We start from the raw sequence: 26738 nt of genomic DNA on the forward strand, positions 1-26738 counted from the left end.
TCCAACTCATTCTACAGTCAAAGACAACCTTCTCCTGCCTCTAGCTCTCCAGTCCTGGGATTACAAGCATGCACTACCATATCCAGTTTATGCAATGCTAGGGATCAGACCTATAGCCTCATGCATGCTAGGTAAGTGAGCCACATTATCAGCCCAGTTTCTTGTTTTATTCCACAGTTACATTTTCCCACCAAATTAGTTACTGTTATGCTTCCCACAAACTACTCCAGCTAGCCTCAAATTCATTATCCTCCTGCCTCAGCTTCCTGACTGGCATTTTGGGTGTGTGTGGCAACAGGTTTAGCTATTCAAAAATTGTTTCTGTCCTATTCTTATTCTCCTTCAGTGATTTCCAGTTTCACACATCTTAGCCTGATTCTGCTTGCATTGTATTTCTTTGCTGTCCGATATTCCTTTTCTCTTTATGTTGAAATTCTGCTAATTTCTATCACCATGTTTTTAAGTTTATGGATTCTTCATGTGGCTGTGTTGAGTGTACTGAGGCTTATGCTGGACACCATCTTCGTAGTTATCTGTTTTATTTTAACCTCTCTAATTTACTCCTTATAACTTCTACCTCATGCTGTAACAATCTCTGTCTAGTCCTTTCTCACCTGCCTAAGGCACCTTATGATTGGTTTAATAAAGAGCCAAGTGGCCAATAGTTAGGCAGGAGAGAACAGATGGGACTTGTTATTGGTCATTGTTATGGAGGAAACTAAGCAAAGGAGGTTAGATTCAGGGGCTTCTTTCTTTGTTTCTTTCTTCCCTCTGTTCTTTTTATTTCCTCTATCCTTCTTTCTCTTCTATTAGTGTTGGGGAAAGGGAGGATGGGGAATGAAAAGAAAGAAGGGGGTATAGAAATGATAGGATAAAAGGGTAGATTATTGAGTCTACTTTTAAACTAAAAAGCAACTACTAGTCTTAAATGTTTTACATTGGTATGAGTTTTGTATATTGATAGAAATTTAAGGTTATTTTTGCTTCAGCATACTGTATACATATTTATACTCTTGCTTAAGGTATTATGTCTGTGAAACTCACTTAAAAATGTAAGTTCAAATCCTTGAAAGCTACTATTGAAAATTGTTTAGGATAATTAAGATAATCAAACTTGTAGTAAGGGTTTAGATATAAGCAGAAATAAGCTTTATTTGGCCTTGTGTATATGTTTTCAAGGTTAAACAGAGATATTTTACACAGATAGGTGGTCTTCAAATACTTCAGAGATATAATAATATGACATTTAAGATGATTTAATAATATAAGGCTTTTTCATGACAATGAGACACATCTGCTCCTGGCAGCACCAATTTACTTCAAAAAAAAAAAAAAAAAAAAAAAAAAAAAAAAAAAAAGATGATGGGTATGAGAACCTCCATGGGGAGTTTGTTTTAAAGGTGGCAAAGTTAGCCACCGGGCAAGAAACTGCTCTTGCCTTTGCCTCAACTGCTAACAGTATGTTGTCCAAACTGGACAAGCAAGACACAAAGGAAGTAGACTGCTGAACTTTGCCAAGACAAGGGAGGCCAGTCCTTCAAAATTCCTGCTTTACAGGAAAGTGTGTCAGATATTCTAGGCCTGTAGGCTGAAGATGGATGCCCCAACATTGCAGAGGAACCTTGGGTGACTGTCCAGGCAGCCAGCTGTCTCTGTCATTGCTATAGTTTTGGAAGTTGCTTGCCCTGCACTTCCTATTTACTCAGGTAATATTTTATCCTCCTCAGGGTTCTGATGGGGTTGAAGACTAGATAGTTATAGTTTTACAATTTTCCACGTTACCAAATTCAGAAAAGAAACTTACAAAAGCCTGGTGGTGGTGGCACACATCTTTAATCCCAGCACTCTGGAGACAGAGGCAGGTGGATCTCTGTGAGTGTCTAAGGTCAGTCTGGTCTACAGAGCAAGTTCTGGGGCAAGCTCCAAAGCTACAGAGAAATCCTGTTTTGAAAGACAAAGCAAAGCAAAGCAAAACAAAACAACAAAAGGCAACTCAAACAAAAGAGAGGTAAGTTGAAAAGACTAAGAGTCATAAAAGCTTAAGTTGTTTATCTAAGAAAATGCTTTAAGGTCTAAAAAGGTATTTTTAGGATGGTAATACAAGTTATGATAGAAAGGGATTTAGGTATAAAATTTTGGACTCACCCAGACAGGACAGATACTAGAGTACTTTCTCTAAAGGTGCCAAATATAAACGGAATGGAAATTGTGAATGTAATTCTTACCTGATAATTGTTCTTATTGTATACAGTTTATTGATGTCAGAGAAAGAGCCTTTTATTGGACTAAAAGGGGTAAATGTTGAGATAAACTTTTTGTACACTATGTGAAGATGTGTCTCCCCCACCTAAGACTTCTGATTGGTTTAATTAGGAGCTGAACGGCCAATAGCTAGGCAGGAGAGAACAGGCAGGACTTCCAGGGAGAGATAGGAACTAGTGGAAAGAATCTGAGGCAAGGAAGAGTCACCAGCCAGATGTGAAGGAAGTCAGACAGTGTGTTGAGGGGAGGTAGAGCCCTGTAGCAAAGGTATAGTAATACAAATGGGTTGATTTAAGTTTTAAGAGTTAGTTGGGAACAAGTGTAACCTAAGGCCAAGCTTTCATACTTAATAAGAAATCTCCCTGTCATTATTTGGGAACTGGCAGTCTAAAAAAGACTTGCTATAGTCTCATTATTAAAATCCCTCATTGGCATATTTTTATCACAACACTGAACACATTAATCTGTTATCTATAATTCCTGGTCTCATGTTCCAACATCCTTGTCACACTTGGATTTGACTCTGTTGACTGATCTGGTTCTTAGTGGCTCCCCCCGCTTTGATTTTGAGAATGTTCCTTAATTAAAATAATTTTTAAAAAACTCTTGTTGGGGGGATGGGAACACAGTGAATACACACACTGAAGTAAGAGGGCAACTTGAGGAAGTCAGTTCTCTCCTTCGACCATGTAGTTCTCATTGTTTTGTTTTGTTTTGGGTTGGTTGGTTTTTCTAAACAGGGTTTCTCTGTGTAGCCCTGGCTATCCTGGAACTTCATCTGAAGATCAGACAGGTCTTGAACTCAGAGATCTTCCTTTCTCTGCCTCTGAGTTCTGGGACTAAAGGTGTGTGCCACAACTGCTCAGCTGGTCCTCATAATGAATATCAGACATCCTGTGTTAAGGCAGTAGATAATCCCAGTACTCAGGAGGCTGAGGCAGGAGATCATGAGTTTGATCACACTGACTTTATCTCATAGAGAGAGGGAGGGGTGAAAACATTCCTGGAAATGGTGTACTGTGTCCTCTGCCAGCACAGGAGCTGTGACAGCTAAAGCAACCAAGAAGAGGTTGAGGCTTCGTTGCTAAGGTTATCTTAGAACACACCCATCTTCATGTTCCTCCAGATTTCTATTGGGAGGAAGAGGTGGCTTCCTGAAGGATTCTTCCCCAGTGCTAACACCCCATCCTCAGCTATAGACTTTCTTCTTGTTTGTACCTCACAGCATAGATGAGGAAGACTTCTGCTACCCCGAGCCACACCTGTCACTCAGTCTGCTTCTGCCCCAGGAACAGGCGACTTCTAAAGATCTAAGCCTACAAGTATCCTGCCTCTGCTCCATGATAGAGGACTGCATACGTTCCCCTCCCCATGGCTGTACTTTGCCTGGTGTTGAGGTGGGTGGGAGGGTTTGCTCTCTCCGGGTGTCTTTTGCTTCACAATGGACAATGGTCCAGATAGGGGTTTGTGTTTTGAAGCAGAAGTGTTCCTTTCCTCTGGTCCTACACTAGCAGGGACATTTTTTTTTTTTTTACTCTGTCCCCACAAACAAACATTTTTATGCATGTAAGTTCGTGGGAAATGGTCTGCAAACTCTTATGCCCTTGGCACCTGGGGTTCTCTGCTCAGCCTTTAGCAATGCAGGAAATCTTAGGAACTTTCTAATCTGTGGCACAGTGGCCCATCCCACTTTCTGGCTTCACCACACATAAGCTGGCGCTAGCATCCTTTTGTTCCCAGAAGCCATCTGTTTGTGTTCCAGACTAGCTGAATTCCGTATGGCCTCATCTCTCAGATGGGCTCAAAATTTGTGACTTTTTAGGCTACCCAACTTTCTCTTACTATTAATGTACAAGGTTCTAGCTTCCTATACTAGGGAGAAGTCAGAATTATAATATTTCAAGTTCACATTTTAATAATTGAAACAAAATTCATATGCGATAAAATTCAATGTGTGAAATTCAGTGACAGCACAACCACAATACTGTGCAAGCACTCACCATATCTAGCCCCAGACACTGTCACCACCCCTGAAAGAAACCTGAACTGAAAAAGCTGACATTCACACGGCCAGCAGGAAGGTGCTTTCTCAAGTCTGGTGACTCAAGTCCCATCCCCAGAATTCACAAAGAGAGAACCAACTCCCATAAGCTGTCCTGTGCCCTCCACACATGCACAGTGATACGTGTGTGCCCAAACACACCACACACACACACACACACACACACACACACACACACACACACTATAAATAAGCAAATGTAATAAAAAAGTGGTCATTTACCATTTCTCCTTCCTTGATCTTCCCACGTGCTTAACCAAACCTCCTTTCTCTCTAATACTTTGCTTGTTCAGGAAATTTCATATAAATACACAAATGTAATGTATGCCATTTTGGTTTTTTTTTTTTTTAAATATTTTTTGACTTTGTGGTGTCAGATGTCTTCCTCAGTCACTTCCTGCCATACCACACGTTTTGAGACAGGGTCTCTCAGTGAACCTGGAGCTCACAGATTGGGTGAGACTAGGTAGCCAGAGAGCTTCAGTGACCACCTGTCTCACCTCCTCAGCACTGAAATACAGGAGCCTGTTGATAGCTTCTTACACGGGTGCTGGGGATTTGAGCTCAGGGTCTCACACTTGTGGGACAGGCATTTTAGCAAGTGAACTATCCTTTCAGGTCTGTTATCCCGTACGCATAATGTGTTTTCAGAGTTCACTCACATTTCATTGTGTATCACTACTTTATTCCTTCCTATAGCTGAATAATATAATTTCTCAGTTGACAGTCATTTGTGTTGATTTTTTGGTTTTTAAACATTTGTTTTCAATTCTTTGGGGTATACACCCATGGCTTCCCGTGATAACGCTATGTTTAGCTTTTTAGAGAACTGTTTCCTCAGTGGCTGCATTTTTACAACCTCCAAGCAGCACAGAAGACTTCCATTTTCTCCACATCTTCTGTTAACACTCGTTACTTCCTGTTGTGGAATATTAATGTAAGATGTGTTACATTTGTTTATGCTGTAGAACATTTGTTTAATGATGCAAAGGTGTGTTGCATCCTTTTATGTTGCATTTATTTAACTCTATGAAGCTGTGTTACTCTGCCTGTCCAAAACACCTGATTGGTCCAATAAAGAGCTGAATGGCCAATAGTGGAGCAGGAGAAAGGACAGGTGGGGCTGGCAGGCAGAGATTAAATAGGAGAAGGCTGGGAAGGGAGATTGAGGTGCAAGAAAGGGAGGAGGACATCAGGGCCCAGTCATCCAGCTACACAACAATGGAGTAAGAAGTAAAGAAAGGTATACAGAAAAGATAAAAGCCAAGAGGCAAAAGATAGATAGGATAATTTAAGAAAAGCTGGCTAGAAACAAGCCAAAATAAGACCAGGCATTCATAAAAAGAATAAGCCTTCATGTGTATTTATTTGGGAGCTGGGTAACAGGCCCCCAAAAGAGTAAACAGCAAAGACATAACCGACTATAACTTTCCATTATTTTTAGCTGCACATGCTTTTGATGTCCTATCGAGAAATCCATTGCCACATCCAAAAGTATATTTCTCCTTCTCTAGAAGTTGTATAGATCTATCTTTTACATACACATGGTAATAGGTTAGGATCCCATGTTGTAGGATATCTACTTATCCCAGGTCAAATATACTTATACATGTATGTATGTATGTGTGGGTTTATAAATGAACTCTCAATTTTATTGCAGTAACTTTGCTGTGTTACTTTCGAAATATGAAGTAAGGGGCAGGAGAGAAAGCTCAGCCCCTGAAAGCATATACAAAATCAGTTCCCAGCACCCAGGCAGCTCAAAGCTCTCTGTAACCCCAATGCCACTGCCTCGAGGTTCTTGTGTGCCCCCGTATTTTGCCAGTGGTTTTCAGGTGAAGTCTCATTCAATGCTCAAATCTTTCAAGATTATTTAAATTTGATAATCAAGAAACACAGACTAAGTGCCACTGGTTAACATTCTTGTCTACAGACGCACACTGGGGATTGGCAGCCCCAAGATTGCACTGCAGCTATGTCTGATTTTATAGTTTCTGTTTTTCCTCTCTTAGTTTGCATTTAGTTTGAGGAATGAATTTCAAGTGCCTTTAAAACTCACGAAGAGGAACAGCTCATTGGCATTCAATACCCTCAAAGCTCAGAAAAGCGCTGGGATTAGAATAAAACCTTAAAACTAATCCACATACAAGAATGCTTGAAGCCACATGGAATGGGAAAGTAAACCTAAAGAGGCTGTGAGACAGTCTAGGTCTGGAATGAGGGAGGCCTCAAATGGCACCGCAGGGCATCAACAACCAAGAGCTATGAAGAGCAGCAGTTAAAGGGGGATTCAGAATTAGCATTCAGAGAATAGAAGGAAAACTGATGACTCTAGCTCAGCAGACTGCAAGGAAAAGGGGCACCAAGTCTGCCTTGCTCTGTCGGCACCTGCACAGTCTAACTTTGGTGGTACTACAGAGGTGCTCAATGTGCAGGCATTAGGACGTCACTGCTCAGGACGTTGCTGGAACTGAAGGTGGACATGTTTCCAGAATATTAAACGCTTTTGAAAAGACAATGGAAGGCAAGGCTGGAGACACAACCACTTGACTATACAATAAGAAGGTCACCTGCAACCCAACAGTGAGGATAAATGGAATAACTGAGTAAGATTGAACTAGATTTGGTAGTAAAAGAAGGACACAGGCAGAGAGATGATTCAGTAGGTAAGGGTGCTTGCCGAAAAGCTGAGTCTGGTTGCTGGAACCCACAGAGTAGAAGAAATGTGACCCCTGCGAGTTGTCCTCAAGTCTCTGCATATGGACTGAGGCACATGGACGGACACACACACACACACACACACACGCACGCACGCACGCACGCACGCACGCACACACACACACACACACACACACACACAAATAATAACCATTTTTAAAAAGAAATGAAAGAGACTAAGTATAGACCTGTTCAGAAGTCTGGTGTAGGAGATTAAAAGAAGTCTGTAGTTAAAGGGCTTCCATAGTTACAGAGGTTTTTAGATTTGATGAGACGAGGGACACACTTTCCTGTTTGTGCAAATAGGTGTCACTGGAAGTTCTGGTTAACATGCAAGTCCACTGTGAACTAAATCTAGTAGTTTAAATAGTGCTATATATGAATGAAAGAATTGGCATAGAGATGAAGTGGTTTATTATTTTGAAAAGAATTTTCAAGGATTTAGAACTTCTACATACTTCAAAAAAGTATCAAAGAGGATAACAATCAAACTAAAATCCTAACGAAGCATGCTGGTACATAACTGTAACTCCAGCATTTAGGAGGTAGAGGCAGGAAGGTCTCCTGGGTTTGAGGCCAGTCTGGTCTACATAGGTCTACACCAGTGGTTCCCAACCATGGGTCATGACCCCTCTGGGGACTGAATAACCCTTGTACAAGGGTCACCTAAGACCATCTGTATATCAGATACTTACATTATGATTCATAACAGTAGCAAAATTACAGTTATGAAGTAGTAATGAAAATATATGGTTGGAGTCACTAGAACATGATGAACTGCATTAAAGGAAAGTTGAGAACCACTGATCTACATACACACCAGTAATCCTAGCACCTGGGAGATGACAAAGGAGGATCAGGGATTCAAGGTCATTCCCAGCTATCTAGTTTGAAGTTAGCCTGGTTTACGTGAGACTCTGTCTCAAAAAAACAAAAGGAATTTAAATAAAAAATAGAACACAGAGTAAAACCCTTAAAATATTAGCACAAGTATGAAATGTGCAAATTTTTGTAGAGCAAATGGTGTTCCCAAATTTCTGATCGTAACATTCCCTTGAGTGAGATGATGATGCTGAGAGAGAAATCAATTGTTTTAGTTCCAAAATTAGCTTCAGAATCTTTTTCCCAGGAGTTCTTTGCAATAGATTTAACTTTTGTTCATTTGGTCTTCGCAGAGGCTCACTGTGGTTGGTCTCAAATTTATAGTCTTCTGCTTCAAGCTCCCAAGTGCCAGGATGAAAGACATGTGCTACCATGCCCAGATTTTGTATGGTTTCAGAAATTATACACATTCACTGGAGAAACAGGCCTATAGTTAGCACTGGCTGCTCTTCTAGGGGACCTAGGTTCAGTTCCCAACACTCACAAGGTGGCTCACAGTTGTAACTCCAGTTCCAGGGGAACTAATGCCCTCTTCTGGCTTTCACAGGCACAAAGTGGTGCACAGCTGTACAGCTGTACAGCAGGCAAAAGACTTGTACATGTAGGAAGGGAAAGGAAAAATAAATTGTACATATAAAAAAGAAACTGATTCTAGTCAGCTATATGATCTTCATATGAATTGTTGGGATTCTTTAAAATTGGGCCTGGGTAAAAAAAAATGATAAAATTCAAATATTGCTGAACCAAGACTCAAAATGTCTACTACAGTGAGAATGGCCAGGTGGCACAGCTTTCTAGTTGAACCAACCAGAGAAAAATGGATGCATACAGGAGCTGGTTCAAACACACTTTATAATCATGGCCCTAGATGGTACAAATATTTAATATGACTTAAATGAATGACCTGGACTCTCAAAAGTTTTAAAGACAATCCCCAAAGAAACTGAATTCTATTGACCAATGTGTCTGTGTGTGCTATTTGAAACTAGAGTGATCTAGATATATGGGGCTTTTTTTTTTTGATTTATGGTTTATTCAGCATGAATGTTTTAAATTTTGTGTAGTTTCCAGTTATTTCAGCCCACGTCAGCAACATCCTCCATATGGCTGATTGTGGTGACATCATGAGTCCTCCTAATCCTAGAGATAATATGATTCTTGGTTGCTCGGGGGAAAAAAAATCATAGAAGTGAAGCACTGCACAAAAAAATATCTACCCAATTTGTGATTGGTACAAAAACAGACACATTGATCAACAGAATCAAATTAAAGACCCAGACATAAATTCACATCCTATGAAAAATCCCGATTTTTTTTTTTTTTTATGAAGAAGCCAGAATACACACTAGAAAAGAGACTGAATCTTCAACAAAGGGTGCTAGTCAAACTGAAGGGCTGCATGTGGAAGAGTCCAAATAGATCCACATTTATCAACCTGCACAAAACTCGGCTCCAAATAGATCAAACACCTCAACATAAAACTAGATACACTGAACCTGATAGAAGGGAAATTGGGGGACAGTCTTGAATGCATTGGCACAAAAGACAATAACTTCCTGGACAGAACACCAGCAGCACAGGCACAAAGATTGACAATTAATAAATGGAACCACATGAAACTAAAAAGCTTCTGTGTGGCAAAGGACACCATCATTTGGACAAATAGCAGCCTATAAAGTAGGAGAAGATTTTTATTAACTACACATTTGATAGGTACTAATATCCAAAATATATACAAAACACAAAGATTAGATATCAAGGAAACAACCCAACTAAAAATGAGATACAAATCTAAACAGAGAATTCTCAAAAGAGAAAATTCAAATGGCTCAGTGTTACAGGATATTTGACTGCACTGTGACACCCCAAGACTAGTTAACTTTGAATCAGGGGAGTAGCCCATGACTAGAATTAGCTACAGAGACGTCAAGAACACAGAGAGACAAGATGTACAGGAAGAAACAGGGAGGGGCTTGGAAATTTTGTGTCTCTTCGATCTGGGACTTATGGAAAGAGAGGCATGTGCTGGGTCTCCAGTAAGGTAAAAAAAGGGAGGGTCACCTGGTCGTTCCTCCTCTGCTTCTTTGATCTATCAGGTTTCACCCCAATATCCAACTCCAGAGTGTTTATTCATAATAGAATAACTTAGATAGCAACAATAGCTGAGAAACCCTTTAAGAAATGCTCAGCATTCTTAACCATCAGGGAAATGCAAATGAACGCTACCTTGAGATTCTGTCTTACATCCATCAGAATGGCTAAGATCAATAAGCAAGTGACAGGTCATGCTGATGAGGGTGTGGAGTGTGGGAAACACTCATCCATTGCTGGTGGGGAGTACTAACTTGCACAGCCAGTATGGAAATCGATGTGACAGCTTCTCAGGAAGATAGAAATTAATCTGTCTCAAGATCCAGCTATACCATGCTTGGGCATATACCCAAAGGACACTTCATTCTACCACAAGTACACTTGCTCAATCACGTTCATTGCTTCTCTATTCATAAAAGCCAGAAATTAGAATCAACCTAGATGCCCCTCAACAGAACAATGGACTTTTAAAAATATGGTACATTTATGCAATGGAATATTATTCAGCCATTAAAAAGAATGGGATAATGAAATTCACGGATAAATAGATGGAGCTAGAAAAAGAAAATCATCAAGTGAGCCATCCCAGGCTCAGAAAGACAAATATGATGTGTATTTGCCTATATGTGCTGTACTGGGTGGCTTTGTGTGTCAACTTGACACAAGCTAGAGCCATCAGAGGAAGGAGCCTCAGCTGAGAAAATGCCGCCATGAGATCCAGCTGTAAGATCTTTTCTCATTTAGTGATCAGTGGGGGAGGGCCCAGCCCATGGTGGGTGGTGCCATCCCTGGGCTGCTGGTCCTGGGTTCTATAAGATGGGCTGAGCAAGCCAGTAAGCAGCTCCCTTCCGTGGCCTCCGCATCAGCTCCTGTCTCAGGGATCCTGACCTGTTTGAGTTCCTATCCTGACTTCCTTCAGTGATGAACAGCAATGCTGAAGTGTAAGCCAAATAAACCCTTTCCTCCCCAGCTTGCTTTTTGGTCATGGTGTTTCATAGCAGCAATAGAAACACTAAGACACGTGCATAAGACAAATAAGGTGTGTATTCAGTTACATGTGCATTTTAGCTGTTACGTCAGTGATAACAAAGGTGCAACTACAGAGATAAGGAATAAAGTAAGGGGCTGGGTGGGGGAGGCAGATAGCTCTCCTTAGGAGAGGGAAATAGAAGAGACAGTTATGCATGGATGTGGGGAGCTGGAATGGAAGGACCAAGTGAGGAGGAGGGTAGAGGATGACATGGGAGGGAATATGGGAAAACACAGATAAAATTAGGCCATTTGAGTAGTATCGATACCAAATATGAAAAAAAAAACATTCTAATATACACATTTAAGAATAATTTAAATGAAACTGACAGAGTCCCAACTGGACATCTCTTGTCACCAATACCAGGATGGGATTACATGTAACTTAGTTGTTGGCCAAAGGGGACGCATGGGAAACCCCAAATAACCCAGGCTGTTGCCAAGCCTATAGATTGTTCTCCACGAGCTGACAGAAAAGCATCCTTGCTGAAGACATCACTTGCACTGTGTGGAGAAGTCAAGCTGGTGTCTACATGGAGCTTTCAACCCTGTGCTAGCTAGGATCTGTGGTCAGATACTGCATGCTACCAAAAGTGGAGGAGGAAGAAGAGAAAGAGGGGGAGGAGGGAGAGGGGGGAGGAAGGGGAAGAACAGGAGGAGGAAGGGGAGGAGAGAACCAAATTTCTACTCTAATATTCCAGGCATCTTTACTTTGTGATAATGAGTACTTACTTGAATTAGGGGGCCAGGATGCCCGGTATTCACTACTTGCTTGTGTTCTGAGTGACCTGCTCCGAACCTGGAAAAGTCATAATGACCTCAAGAGTTATTTATTATCAATGGAAGGGTTTACCCAAAAACTTAAAACAGGAAAGGAAGTGAAAATTATATAGCACATGCAGCTACAAAAGCCTCTCTAGTTTCCAGTGCACTTCCCATGTGTTTTCTCATCCAGAGTCAGCTCTTCTTGAAGGGAGGGAAGGAGGATAAGCAGCAGGGGTCCTGGGGACTCAAGAACCACAATTCTTTACACAGCTACACAGCTGCTGAGCTCCAAGTTACCACACATTCCTTCCCTGGATTGTCATCCCTCATCCAACAGTCAGCTCCACTGAGACAGAAGCCCCAAAGAAGCCTCACTGGAGCCCTCAGCAGAGCCTTGGGTAATAATAATTATTATTATCATTCGCTGCCTTCTTATAAAGGAAGATCCATCAGACCAGGCTGCCCCAGGAGTTTGCCTCAGCATTACCTTCCTCTCTTGTTTCTTCTGTGTTTCCATCACATGTAGACGCTCCATGAGGCTAGAGATTCCCTGCTCCAGGCTGTCAATGGTGTGATGCTGAGGATCGTGGCCACTGAAGCTGTTGCGTAGGCTGCGGAGAGCATCCCGGACGAGCTGGAGGTCACTGGTCTGTGGCTGAAAGGAAAGTGCTGGTGGCAGGGTGCAGTGCCATATTCCTATCTGTCTCTGTCCCAACCTCTGGGCTAAAGAGGATTAAAAGAAAAGTTCCTAGGATAGAGGCTTGAGTTCTGTAGAGGAAAATCTGCCTCCTCAGATAGATACCTACTGTGTGCATACCAAGTAACTCTCTCTCTCTCTCTCTTTTTAAGATGTAATTTTTAAAAAATATTTCTTTATTATGTATAGCATTCTGCATACTGCAAGTATGCCTGTAGGCCAGGAGAGGGTGCCAGATTTCATTACAGATGGTGGCGAGCCACCATGTGGTTCCATCTCTGGAAGAGCAGCTAGGGCTCTTAACCTCTGAACCATCTTTCCAGCTCCCATTAACTCTAAAGTTTAAAAATGGACTTTTAATGTTGGTAACTGAATGTCTTCATCTGTATACAACCATCAGTTGTAAATCAAAGGCCTGGAGCATAAAAAGCTAAGCCCGCTGGTGATGGCTGGCTGGGGAATTGTTCTCACTTCAGCTTGTTCTCTAGTCACAGAAACCTACCCCTCTATGGGTGACAGAAGCAGCACCTCTCCCGGCTACTGGAAGGACAAAGCCATTGCGTTGAGAGTTGTGACTGTTGTAATTTGTCACCTAGAGCATTGAGGAAACAATGACAGTTGTTAACAGGATAACTGCAAAAAAGAGATATCTTTTTCTTTAAACACCTCACCTTCTGATGTAGCATGCAACTATTTCCTAGTTTACTACTTATATTAGAAGTGTTATGTGGAGACTGGAGATATGGCTTGGTGCGTAAAAGTGTTGCCCCACAAGCCAAACAACCTGAGTTTGATCCTGAGAACCCATGTAAAAAGCCAGATAAAACGACGTACATATGAAAACCTCACACTTCTACAGTAAGGTGGGAGTTAGAGACAAGAGGATCGTCCAGAAGCTCATGGGTCAGCTAGCCTGCCTCAAACAGGCTGGAGAACTGGCACACACACACACAGGCACAGGCACACACACACACAGACACACGCACACAAACATACATACGCACACACACAGACACACACACACAGACACAGACACACACAAACACACATACGCACACACACACCAAATGAAAACTCATTTTTAGTGTATGAGTGGAGATGTGGCCTCTCTTTTCCCCACTGCTGTATCAAGGCTGCAGTTGACACTTAGTGGGCATTTTGAATGCAGGATGAATGAGACAGACCTTGGTCTGGAAGCCCACAGTTACTTTAGTACTTGTTTAAATAATCAAGAACATGTGGATCTTTTTTGTTGTTGTTATTGTTTTTATTTTGTTTGGTTTTTCGAGACAGGGTTTCTCTGTGTAGTCTTGGCTGTCCTGCATCTCCTGGCCTGAAACACACAGAGATCCTCCTGCCTCTGCCTCCCAAGTGCTGGAATTAAAGGCTTGTGCCATCACTGCCTGGCTTAGAACGCAGGTATCTTAAATCCAACTCTGTGCTAGGAGGATTTGCTATGTCTGTATTCAGTTGTTTAATTTAATACTCTTCATTATAACAGAGAGGGTCACTGTTATTTTCATATTTCATTTCTAAATATTAGGTGCTAAGTACCACCCCTCCCCTGCCCACTCTGCTGGAGAGTGAACCTGGAACCTTGAGCACACTAGGCAAAGCTCCAGCAGTGAGCTACATACCCAGGCCCTGGATGCGGCACTCAACGCCCTCACTATAGAACCCTAACAAACTTGGTCCTGTCACATGAGAAGGAAGAGCCAAGTTCTGGGTTACCTCATCTGCCTCTCTTTTCATGCAGTGAGCCAGAAGGACATCTTTGTGCTCTAGCTCCCATTCTAGATCCACCTGGAAAACAGATCAAATCAGGAAAGTGTTTCCCTCAGGCCAAGGGGCCAGGCAGGCCAGTGGCTGCCACATCCTGACCTGCTGGTAGCTGGATTCCGAGAGTTTCCGGAGTGCTTCTTCCAACTTGGCCTGCTGCTGCTGAAGGAGGCGGTCCTTCTGCCCCAGCTCTTTCTGCAGGGGAGATAAGCTTTCAGAGGTGTGGCAAACAGAAGGACAGCAAGAGGTTCACACTCTGTGCAATATGCCCTGTGAACAGAAGGGCCTCAGGGACACAAGCTTTCTTCACGCTATACCTGGAAGGCTTTCCACACTCTAACAGTCTTACACTGTGCCAGGATTCTTAGATGGAGGTAAGCCTGCCACTGAACTGTTCCCATGTCCCCTTGCTGTGCTCCTTCCCAAAGCTATGCTGGCTACATGTCAGAGCTAACAGAAAGATTTTCTACCAGAGAGAAGATAGAACCCAAAACAGAAGTGCTCTTTGAGCACCAGCTATTTACAAAAGGTCGCTGGGAGGACAGTTCTTACTTTATATTCTCCTAAGAGCCGGTTCCTCTCTTCTAGCTTCCTCTGCAGATCCACCTGCAAAGGTCAGAAGAGTTCAGTGGCACGGAGATATGGTTTACTAACCCTTGAGGAAACCAGCCATAAGCTAACAAGAATTAACACTGGTTAAAATATACAACACAGAGAGGGCAGGCTGGAACAAAACCACACACCAGCTCTCCGCATCTTTTAAACAGATGGTAGAAACACTATTTGGCCTTCGTGTTTTCCAAGCTTAGTCAAGGATCATCCATGGTGTTGTGACCCAAAACCAAAAATGAGTCTTACAGGAATAAAACAACTATAGATATGGAAGGTAGGTACCCGGGAACAAAATAAAGAGACTACGAGGGTAGCCTGAACAGCACTTCACAAAACATCCTATGTGACTAATAGGCTCTCTGAGGTCATTGTTCACACATTAACTCACGTTCTGGTTGTGTAGCTCATCCTTGTCCATATTTGCCCTCAGAAGCTCTTGCTTGAGCTGAAGAACAGATGTATCCTGCTGGGTCAACCTCTGCTGCAAGGCATCCTAGAGGAATAAGGACACCCACTATTGCAGCCTCAACCCATCACCCGGCCAGATAGTAGTACTTCTTACTGAGATCCTCACTATGCACTGAGCATCTGTTCTGTCAAACTGGGGAATGAAAAGAATAACAAGGACCTTTCCACAAGAACCTGGGTAGAGAGTTTTATCTCCGCCTCCAAGACACAATCATCTACAGGGATGTAGATTGTCCCACTGAGAGAAATCTGCTTTTCCCTCACCCATAACTCATCCCTGGGATCATGGTGTCCTAATCAGACAAGGAGGGGGTAAGACATCCATGTTGAACATCCATCACATCCAACTTGGAAGACACTGACCTTGAACAGTGACCTTGGTCTTCTCCCTCCTAGTTTTCTAATCTACCTCTTGAGTATATAAATACTCCACCTGGCTTATTGCCATCTCCTCTCTGTGTCCAGTCCCCATTTCCTAGAGCAGTGGTTCTCAACCTTCCCAATACTGTGATGCTTTAACACAGATCCTCCTGTTGTGGTGACCCTCCCAACCAGAAAATTATTTTCATTGCATTATGCTTTTCATAACCTTATTTTTGTTGCTGTTATGAATCATGGTGTAAATATCTGATATATCTGATGGTCTTAGGCAAGTCCTGTGAAAGGGTCATTCAACCCCAAAGGGTTTGTGACCCACAGGTTGAGAATCACTGCTCTAGATAGCACAGTCTGGCTTTGAATTCATAGTTTCCTTACTTCAGCCTCCTAAATGGTAGGATCATAAGTGTGTACTAGGCCCAGTAGAGAACCCATTTTTAATTATCCAGCAGATGGGACAGTACATGGTGGAGGCAATCTAAGATGTCCCTGACATTTGTAGCCTAGGACATTTCCGAAGTGCACTCCATGGGAGAGATGTTAGAGGATGACTTAGGGAAAGTGGAGCTTCTGTACTCAGCTATTCTAAATGTTTTTGAGGCAATGTCTTCAGTTTTCAAAGCTTTTTTTTATGTGCAGAATGTACACATGTGTGTGTCTGTGTGTCTGAGTGTCTGTCAATGGAGGTCAGGGCCTCTGGAAGAGCAACAACTCTCTTAACCAATGAACAATTTCTCTATTCATGATATGCCTTCTGAGAGCCTTCACTGTGATATCATTTACAATGAATCTTCAAGCCTATTGGGAATTTCTCAAACTTATTTAACCAAAGGGCACATGTCTGTTTTGAAACACTTTAGAGCACTGAGGTTACTGAAGATGCTTTGAAAAATGTTACTGAATTAATCTTGGCTAGTCAATGAAAGTTTGTGCAGGCAAGAGAGGAACAGGAGGAGCTTTAGATGAACAGTTAGATGTTGTAATCCCATTTGGGTGAATAACATATTCAAGGTTATAAGCCCAATCATTGTATATATCAACAAATAGCTCCCCCAGTGTAGCTAGTCTAAAGTACCACCAACAGGAGACTGGTTAAACATAAATATATTTAATCAAAAATATACATGAACAAGAATATTATGAGGGCTAAAGGGACGGCTTAGTTGTTAAGCACATTGGTTGCTCTTGCAAAGGACCCGAGTTCAATTCCCAGCACCATATGGAGGCTCACAGCCATCTGTAACTCTAGTTCCAGGGGATTCGTCACCCTCATCTGGCCTCCTCAGTTACCAGGCACACAATTGGTGCAGACATACACGCAGGCAAAACACCCATACATATAAAAAAAAAAAAAAAAAAAAAAAAAAAGAAAAGAAAAGAAAGAAAAGAAAAGAGCATTACACAAGTATAAAGAAGACCTAAAATAGTCTTTACTAGAGAACAATCTCCCAAACACACTGCTAAGAGAAAAACACCCCGCTGTTTTTGTGGTACACTATTATTTGGGTTGAAGAGTGGGAGAAAACAATAAATAGACATTGGATAACTGATAAGTTGCCTCAAGGGGGACAAAACTGGCTGAGGTGGCAGTGGAGCCGGATGGGAGATGGTGGGGAGGAGCAGAGCCACAGGAAGAACTTTCATGGCCCATCCCTTCGTGTCTCTGAACCGCTGGAATATTATGAACCATTCCAACACTGTTCCTTTTTTCCTAAAAAGGGCATTCTTTTGAACTGAGAGAGTGCTTTCACACAGAGAAAATCAAGGTGGCACAGAGGCAAGTGACAGCACCATGAGTCACAACTACGAGACATAAGCCTCAGCGAAACGAAGATGTCTTCCTCGGCGTGTCTCTACCTACCACAGAGCCCTCCCTACACTCCTAGCAGCAAGCCTGTTAAAGACTCCTAGCAAATCCCAATAGCACCTGGCTTTCAACACTCACTAATAGCTCACTCCACCTCCCAGAGGCTTACAAAGAATAAATAAGTAAAGTGGAAAAGAAAGAATTCAATGTCCTCCTTTTACCTTTATCCCCTGCAAGTTTCTGGCTTCTTGTTTGCATTTCAGCAGCTCTTTCTACAAACCAAATATAGTGAGATCAGATGGTGGCATGTGGGTTGCTTCATAAGCATTACCTCATTCTGTCAGCAAGAAGACAAAACCCAGTTGGCCATTCCATGAAGATTAACCCATCAGCTGAGGCACAGACAAATGTGGCCCTGAAAGTAGTAAAGGTTGACTCTCGGAAACAAGACTAAGACCCCTCTGTCCTCTGCGGCACCCACTGCTAAGCTGCCCAGGTAGAGAAGACACCCATCCAGTCCCACAGGCTCTCTAAGCAGCAGTCTCCACCAACAGGAAAACTTTATCTCCACTCAAATATGCGACGTGCTTGTGTCTGCTGTTGTGGAATAGTTGTTTCGATTTCATTTAACTTCAACAAAGGGCTGGCATGCTTCTGATTCTCCAAAGAGCTCTTGTTCTTTGTGGACTGGGGCTATTGTGCTTTGTGGCTCAAACAAAAGTGAATTTGGTTTTCTAATAGAAAATTGAGTAATTAAATTTCCATATAGATGACTGCAACTAAAAATAGGGATTTTAGGAAAGCAATGCCTGTTATTGAGACCCGGGTCTTTAGCTATTATGTCATATAAATTATTCATAATTAGCGTATCTGAAATTGGGTTTTAACCCGACCTCCAACAGATGGGGTCAAAAGTTATCAAAAATGCAGGCCTGGGTGTATATGCATGCACACAGCATACTTCTGGGGAGATAGGCTGAGTCATAAAGCTCTACCACTGATCTATATACCCCAGTTACATACCTAGGACTCAATTCTTCTATGTTGTTTTTTTATTTTATTATGGGATTAGAGGCTGAAATTAGCATCTTGTACATAATAGGCAAGCTCTCCACCACTGATCTATAGCCCCAACGCTACCTCAAAAATTAAAACAAGCAGACAACCCCCAAAACAACAACAACAAAAGTACTAAGCTAAAAGAACTCTGGAAAATATTCATAAAAGAAGAACCACACTAATATCTGACACCCTCCTCCTCTCTTGAGTCAGGTTCTGACTATGTAGTTCTGATTGACCTGGAACTCAGTATGTAGATCAGGCTAGACTCTAATTTATATACCACCATGTCCAGTCTAGACTCATCTTCATCTCTCATTTAAAAAAGAAATATAGAACTATTTCAAACTTACAGAAAGGTACCCCCAGTAGCACAGATAATTACTATATAGCATTAAGATTAAAAAAGTATTACCACTGTGACACAGTTCAGATGTGTCTCTCTCCTCCAAAGAAAGACATTAACACAGATAAGATTCAGCTACCCCTGGCACTGCATCGCTGTCCCAGAGCTGCCACATTATATTCCCACAGTTATTTTCAAAGGGGGAAAATGTACATGTCCTATCCTACCTTGAGGTCTTGATTTTCTTCCATACTCTGATCCAGACGGCTTCGGATTATGATCTGAATAAAAGACAGAGATGGTCATGCACTTGTACTGTCAGGCCGTTCAGTCAACAAATACTCACTGAGCACCTACTAGAAACCACTTCTGTGCTGTAAACACATGGCCTCTGATACAAGCATGTGCCAAGATACATGACGTAAAATGATACAGGAGTCAGACCAAGAGGGGCCAATGAGGCTAACGGGGAATGAATGTAACTTTTTGTTTTTAAAGGGTATTTATCTTTATTTTCCTTAATTATGTGTAGCTGTGTATGCCTGTCTATGTGTATGTGCATTGGAGTGCAGTGGCCTGGGAGGCTAGAGGTAAAAGACCCTAGAATTACAGGGGCCACCTGACATGTGTGCTGGGAACTAAACCCCAGTTAAGTTCTCTTAATCACTGAGCCATCTCTCCAGCCCCATCAGTGAAAATTTTGAAGACCAAATAAAAGTATCCTTAAATTATTCTTGCAATTTTATTGAAAAGGAACTAGAAGAGGTTAGAAGAAGAATCTAGATCCAGTAAAACCTGTTGGGAGGCTGCTAGGATGTTGGTTAAAGCCCATACTATGTAATGGTTATGAAAATGGAGACACTGGATGTGAGGGAAGGATCAAAAAGAATTCAGGTACGATACCCAGGTTTCTGTTTCAGGCATCTCAGTAAATGAATGAATACAAACACACATACAGAAGGGGGCAAATATCCAACCTAAGACAGGAAGGTTACTGGCCCGGGTGACCTACCCAGTGATGGGTAAGGAATTATGCTGACATCCTCTGCCACCTAAGACAGGTGTTAGTTTATATAAAAAGAAAGGAGGACCTGCAGGGTCCTGCACGGATCCCTAAGTCATCTTGAGTAAGCCTGAAGCTGTTGGCTGGAACATCTTGTCCCCCCCCCCCCACCCCCCGAGTTGTTATTGGTACTCTTCCTGTTCTGCTAACACACATCTGCTAGGAGAAGCTAAGCCTAAAAACTCTGTTGTTTTCCACTGTGCTGTGAGTCAATATGTAAGCCTACTCCTTTCCCTCAATAAATGGCATTAGGCATTCCAGCATGGCTGTTGAACGAATGACCCGCTGTCTTGTCTCTTTTTTTCAATCTCTAGGCCTTCGCCCAATTAGTGGAACAGATTGTTGTGCGGGTGCTACAGAGTGGAAAATAGCCAGGCCTAGTAACCAGCCACAAACATGGAGCTCACCAGTTGTTCCTCAGGATTGACTCCTGGTTCACAGAGGGCCAAGGGCCTTTCCTGTTCATCTTCGGGTAAGGAGCCATTGAGTAGTAAGGCCTGGATAAACACAAAATTAGGAAGAAATTGAACTCCCTGTCACCTGATTCAGTCTAGAGCCAGGCTTAGTAAGTTCACCACAAATGGAAATCATCAGATAACCTTACAGACTTCTGGAAGAAGCCAGATGATAACCTCTGGTTATTTCCAATGGCCCTAGTTATGCACAGTTCCTTCTATAGGTCCCTATTATAGGTCCCTTCCCCCAATTTTAAACAGAGTCTCATGTATGCCAGGCTGGCTTTAAACAGCAGAGGATGGCTTTGAACTTCTCATCCTCCTGGCTCTACTTCTCATGTGCTTGCTCTCGTGCCAGCATGCCTAGTTTACAAAGTGATAAGGAGCAAATCAAGAACCCCATGCAAACTACAAAGGCACCGTACCACTGAACTACATCCCAAGCCCCATGGGTCACTTTCATCTTTCTGGATACACACCGACCCTCTGCTCTGAGAATTCTTTGTCTAGGAAAAACTACTAACAAACCTTCCCTTCAGGAGTGTCCAAACACAGCTCTACCAGCTGAAAGGGGATCAAAAATCAGTGTGGAATGATCCTGGCTCAGAGATGTGCATTACAATGAACCATTTGAAATCAACTAAAAAACATGGCCTTGGGACTGTTTGATTTTTGTTTGTTTGGATTAATAACTCTGTATTTTCAACCCCCTGAGGAAACATGAATAGAAGAAAGAAAGATCTTTACAGAGATGGCCCCATTCATTTCAACTCCAGGCTGGTTTTCGTTAGTGCATTAGTGAGTACAAAGTCAGCAGATACACCCTGAAGCAGCTCAGCTTCGGGGCCCCAGTGCAGCCTCTCCCATACACCCTGAAGCAGCTCAGCTTCGGGGCCCCAGTGCACAGCCGCTCCCATGCACCCTGAAGCAGCTCAGCTTCGGGGCCCCAGTGCACAGCCTCTCCCAAGAACCCATACCTAACATGGTGGTCTTAGTTTGTAATCTCACTCCTTTCCTTTTACATTTTACTTATTTTGGAATTTATTTTTATTATTGATTGATTGCACTAGGACCTTACTATGCAGCCCTGGCTGGTCTGGAATTCACTATGTAGCCCAGGTGGGCCTCAAACGCACAGAGATCTATCTATCTATCTCTGCCTCCATGCAACACCTTGCTCCGATAAAATGTATTTTTATTTCTAATGTCTTGGTGTGTGTTTGTGCACATGAGTTCAGAGTCCATGGAGACCAGAAGAGGGTGTTTGATAGTCTAGATATGGAGTTGCAGTCCTTGTCTGACTTGGATACTGGGACATGAACTCAAGTCTTCTGTGTAAGCAGTAAATGCTCTTACCAGCTGAGCCATCTTTTTGTTGTGCTTATTTGTGTGTGTGTGTGGGTGGGTGGGTGGGTGCATGTGAGCCACAGATACAAGGGGAAGTCAGAGAACAACTTTCAGGAGTCCGTTCTCCCCTTCCCTATGTGAGTCCCAGGGATCGAACTCAGATCCTCAGGCTTTACAGCCCATGCTTCGGCCTGCTGAGCCATCTCACCAGACTTGTAATCTTATTTTTTTTCTTTTTTTAATGTACAATGGGGTTTTGCCTGCATGTATGTCTGTGTGAGGATGACAGACAGTTGTGAACTGCCATGTGGGTGCTGGGAATGGAACATGGGTCCTTTGGAAGAGTGACCACAGTGGGACATTGCAGAAATTGTAACTCCAGTGTCAGATTGTTCAATGATCTCTAGTTATGGCATACTAATAAATCACAAATCCTGAATGTGACTTGACATACAACTTGTTCATCACTGAAAGGGTTAAGAAGCCCAGTGGATGCTGGGAGCCCTTTAGTGCTCTTCAATAGCCCGAATCCTCATTGTCATATTGTGGCAGGGAATTAAACTCCTGTGTTTGAAGGAAATCTTAGTACACTGCCTTTCTGCCTTACTTTCTTTTTTCATTTTTCTGTTTCACCAGTCATTGAATTTCTCCCAGACTAAGGAATGCAAATCAAACAGAGCCTATCTAATAGCTATCCATGCTCTGTTCACACAATGCAAATTATCCCATGGAAAAACCTAGTTAGGTAAGGTCCCCCCACCAAAAATTAAAAAAAGAAAATTCACAGAACACTTCCTGTTAAACTGTTAAAACAACAACAAATCATTAAGATATTCCTTACTGGAGTGGCAGAAAGGAATCCACAGATTTTTTTTTTTTTAAAGCACCTTAATACCTTAATACAGAGCAAGAAGCAGACACCATAAATTTCTTGGGGAATGTTTAGGAGGAATGTAAACATTCCTCCAATCGGTATGGGTTCCTAGGGCATATATTATGCAAACTGTTTTACCAAGCACCGATCTCCTTGTTTCTTTAGGAACCTTTTGTGTCCCTACCCTGTTGCAGGCTGGCTGGGAGCACGCCCTCCACCGCCGGCCAGAGCCTCACACATAATGTGGGCTTTGTTTATGTGTCCATAAATATTTCACAATTCAAAACTGGTGCAGTTCCCAGCACAAACAGAATGGAATATTCCTAGGCAATTTCAGGGTCTTCGGGACACTATGAGGGCTCTCCCAAAACAGACCCAATCGAATAAGGTCAGAGGATCGAGGGGGTCATATAGTGGGCTCTATGTCAAGTAGGTCAGTCAGTCTCTGGGGGAGATTCCCCCAGCTGATAGCACAGGTAAAGAAACAACTGAGGGGCTTTGTTGTTTAAGGAAAACCTCTGTTAGCAGAGCACTTGCCTTGGCATCAGTTGCTGATGTGTGTGTGAGGAGGGAGCTGAAACCCTCAGCTAGACTCAAATGGAAACCTGCTGGCATTACTGCCTCTTGCACCTTTCTGCTGCTGAATTCCTGAGAGACAGTCTTTGCTAAAAGTTCCAGCTACAGGTCTGTCTGTAAGAGTATAAAAGACACCTACCGACTTACAAAACAGGGGTCAGTCAGAGCTCCCGAGCCAGCACAAATCCTAACAGCTGGACTGTAAACAAGAGTTCCAAAGTCCACTTAAAACATTCACAAATAAGGAATTTTCCTTCTCTGTGTACTACTCACACACAACTAAAATCAGGTGGGTTTTTTTTCTTCTTCTTCTTTGCCAATTGATGCCACCGACTTTAAAAGGGATAATTAACTAGGGCACCAAGAACAAACTACAAAGAAAGAGCTACCTGTAGTCCTGAAATCATTTTCTTTGCTTCCTCCATTTCTTTTTCTAAATGTTCTTGTTGCTCCAATAGCTGTTCCTCCCATGTGGTTTCCAGGTACGTTCCCGGGCTCCCAGGCCTCCAGTCTCTGACGGATAACGGAGAATCTGTCTCGTCTGGGAAATGAAAGGTGGGAAGGTAGTCCATGTTGAAGGAGAGTGATTTCCGGCACGCAGACGGGGCTCAGTGTACTTCACAGGTTCAGGTCACCTGCTTTCTGAACCTGTCCACACAGACAAGCTGGACTCTCCACTAGGTGGGGTTGTGAGACACAAAGGACTGGCTGTTAACTGGGGTACCAGGCTCTGGAAAGCACAACCTCGGGTAGGGTAAGCCTCACCCTGGGAAGCAGCAGGGCTCACGTCCCTGCAGACTTTTATGGCACACAAAGATCTTACTCCCAGCTCCTTGGAACTGACAGTCCCAGAGTCAGGTTTATAAGTAAAGGAACTGTCAGATGCAGATGAAAACAAAATCCCTTTGGTGACTTGAGCTTTGGACAGGGGCCTTGTGGTTCAGCCAATCCTATGCTGGTTGGTGTTTGCTGACTTAACACAAACCTAGACATACCTGGAGAGAGGAACCACAAATGAGAAAACACCTCTATCAGACTGCCTGTAGGGCGTTTTCTAATTAATGATTGGTATGAGAGAGCCCAGGCCACTGTGGGTGGGGCCACGCCTGGGCAGTTGGTCCTGGGATGTATAAGGAAACAAACTGAGCAAGCCAGGAGGCCATGTATCTCCATGGTATCTCCTCAGTTCCTGTCCTCAGGCCCCCACCCTGAGCTCCTGCCTTGGCTTCCCCTCATAATGGGCTGTAACCAATAAGCCAAATCAACCCTTTCCTCTCCAAGTCATTTTTGGTAGTGGTGTTTTGTTTTTATCGTAGCAACAGAAACCCTAACTAAGGTAAACATATTGCTTTCACCCCTCTGAGCTATAACTGAGCCTTTTCACACAACATCCTGTGAGTCATCCTGAAATAAACTAGTTAAGTGCACTCACAAAGCCTTAACATTACTCCCCGGTTTATTTCCCCGTCTTTAAGACATCTTTGGTACAGTGTCCTTGTCTGCTTTATGCTAGTTGCATGCCTCATCATTCAGTGTACATTGTGGAGCACAGGTGGATGTAAACTTTGACCAAGCTTCTTCACTTCCAAGAGGTGCATAGCAAATCCTCTGAGTTTTGGTAAAGATTAATAGGTGAAACATGAAGGACCCAGGAGTATCCAATAATGCAGGTGATCAATAAATACCCCTCCCCTTTTTCCACACCCTTAAGCCTTTCGAACCCTGTGGCTTTTTGCTTTTTGGTTTTTGAGACGGAGTCTTCTATGTAGCCCAAGCTAGCCTGGAATTCACTAGGTAGTCTAGTTGGCCCCAAATTTGTGATCTACCCATCTCCATCTCCTAAGGGTTGAGTTACAGATGTGCACCACACACCCAGGTTACGACTGACTGGTACAAATGCTTGGGCTTGAGAAGAAACAGAGTAAAGAAGAATTTTATTTCAGATTTTCTTTTGTGGGGTTCAGTTTCATTGAAACCCTTTTGGATGAGTGGATAGCAACCTAACACTTGTACTTTGCCTTATCCACTTTTCTTTTTATGTCTAAGTAGGGGGAGAAAAAAAGAAGATAAATGAGGCAGACTCAAGTTTAAACAAGGAAAACTCTATGGTCCTCTCTGTAGCCCTCATACCAACACCTGTTCTTTGGTGCAAGTTCTCATGGGTATTTTGGTGCAAGCTATGCATTCCTGGATCCAACCTAAGTTAGTGAAGAACCAAAACCATCTTCACAAAATAGGAGTAATAAAATACTATTTACTCAAATAAGGCTTCTGACTACCTCCTAATTCGTGCGTAGGCAGCCAGCTAAGGAAGGGCTGCTCTAGGCTGCTGTGAGCTTTTTTGACAGATCAGAATGAGAAAGGACATTCTGTGAGAGGATAACTACATTAATTATCTCAAAGGCATTAGAGCCCTCTCGAGCTGACCCTGACCCTACATGCACAGACCGTGAAGACAGACACAGCCAGAAAGCTTAAAGTAGATAGTCAGAACCTCTAAAGTCTTCAGGCTAAACGCCTTCCCTTGAAGCAACCCAGGCAGGCGGGCAGGTGGTACCTGTTCTGTCCGTTCTGTTCTCTATTCCTTCAGAGGGAACAATCACAAAATCAGCTTTTTCCTCTGACTGGGTTATAATGGATTCACTCTTTGCACTGTGGATCGGACTGGGTGATGTCAGACTGTGATCACACAAAGGAGAAGAGAAACAATTATGAACAGTTATATAGAAGTCAACTTTCACAACTCATCCCAGAAATATCTTATTCATACCATGCCTAACATGATACATAGCTCACAATTAGAACAAATGTTGAACAAATAAATGAAAAAACCTAGTCCTAGGGAGTATTTTAGTTTTTCATGTTATGAAATGTGCATATGTCTGTGTGTGTTGAGTTTCATGGATCTTGAGTTACAGGCGGTTGTGAACTGTTCTAGGTAGGCACTGGGAACTGAACTTGGAGCCTCTGAAGAGCAGGAAGCACTCTTTACCACTGAGCCATTGCTCCAATACCCCAGGGTGCCTGTTTTACAATAAGACTGCCTTTAGACATAGTTGATCGAAATGAGAGTCACCAGAATAGGCAATAAGTCATTCTTAAAAATCTGTTTTGTTTTATTTTTGTTATGTGTGGGCTTTTTGTTGTTGCTGTTGTTTTTTTTTTTTTTGGTTTTTGTTTGTTTGTTTGTTTGGTTGGTTGGTTGGTTGGTTTGTGGTATTCACTACTGTCATCTCCTAGGCCTTTGTTCAAGAGGGTGATGGTTATGCTTTGTTAGCTTTTGGAACTGGATCAAAATCATATTTGCAATAATCTGAGTCTTTCACAAGCAACCAGAGATCCCAAAAAGTTAATCCCAAAAGAGGGATAGTGTGATTGCTGTGCCAGGATGGGCGGAGGGCCAGTTATTTATCAATAGGTGATCCAGAATATGGTAAGAGGAGTGGGGGTTGGGAAGGTGTCTTACTG

The 26738-nt window shown here is 42.6% G+C and overlaps 1 protein-coding gene across 6 annotated transcripts in view; it reads right to left on the reverse strand.

Moving 5' to 3' along the window:
* Nucleotides 1-26738, reverse strand: part of Dixdc1 (DIX domain containing 1) — an 80648-nt gene that overhangs the window by 12118 nt on the left and 41792 nt on the right. For all 6 annotated transcript variants that reach the window (XM_051197436.1, XM_051197433.1, XM_051197434.1 and 3 more), the window contains 12 exons: nt 25828-25949; nt 23660-23811; nt 20426-20515; nt 19183-19236; nt 17772-17822; nt 15286-15390; nt 14838-14891; nt 14388-14480; nt 14238-14309; nt 13009-13098; nt 12297-12464; nt 11777-11843 (listed from right to left, as the gene is read on the reverse strand). In XM_051197436.1, coding sequence (XP_051053393.1) covers nt 11777-11843; nt 12297-12464; nt 13009-13098; nt 14238-14309; nt 14388-14480; nt 14838-14891; nt 15286-15390; nt 17772-17822; nt 19183-19236; nt 20426-20515; nt 23660-23811; nt 25828-25949 — 1118 coding nt within the window. The remainder of the gene's footprint in view (nt 1-11776; nt 11844-12296; nt 12465-13008; nt 13099-14237; nt 14310-14387; nt 14481-14837; nt 14892-15285; nt 15391-17771; nt 17823-19182; nt 19237-20425; nt 20516-23659; nt 23812-25827; nt 25950-26738) is intronic.

Source organism: Phodopus roborovskii, unplaced genomic scaffold (assembly GCF_943737965.1).
Source record: "Phodopus roborovskii unplaced genomic scaffold, PHOROB, whole genome shotgun sequence".
Taxonomy (NCBI): Eukaryota; Metazoa; Chordata; class Mammalia; order Rodentia; family Cricetidae; genus Phodopus; species Phodopus roborovskii.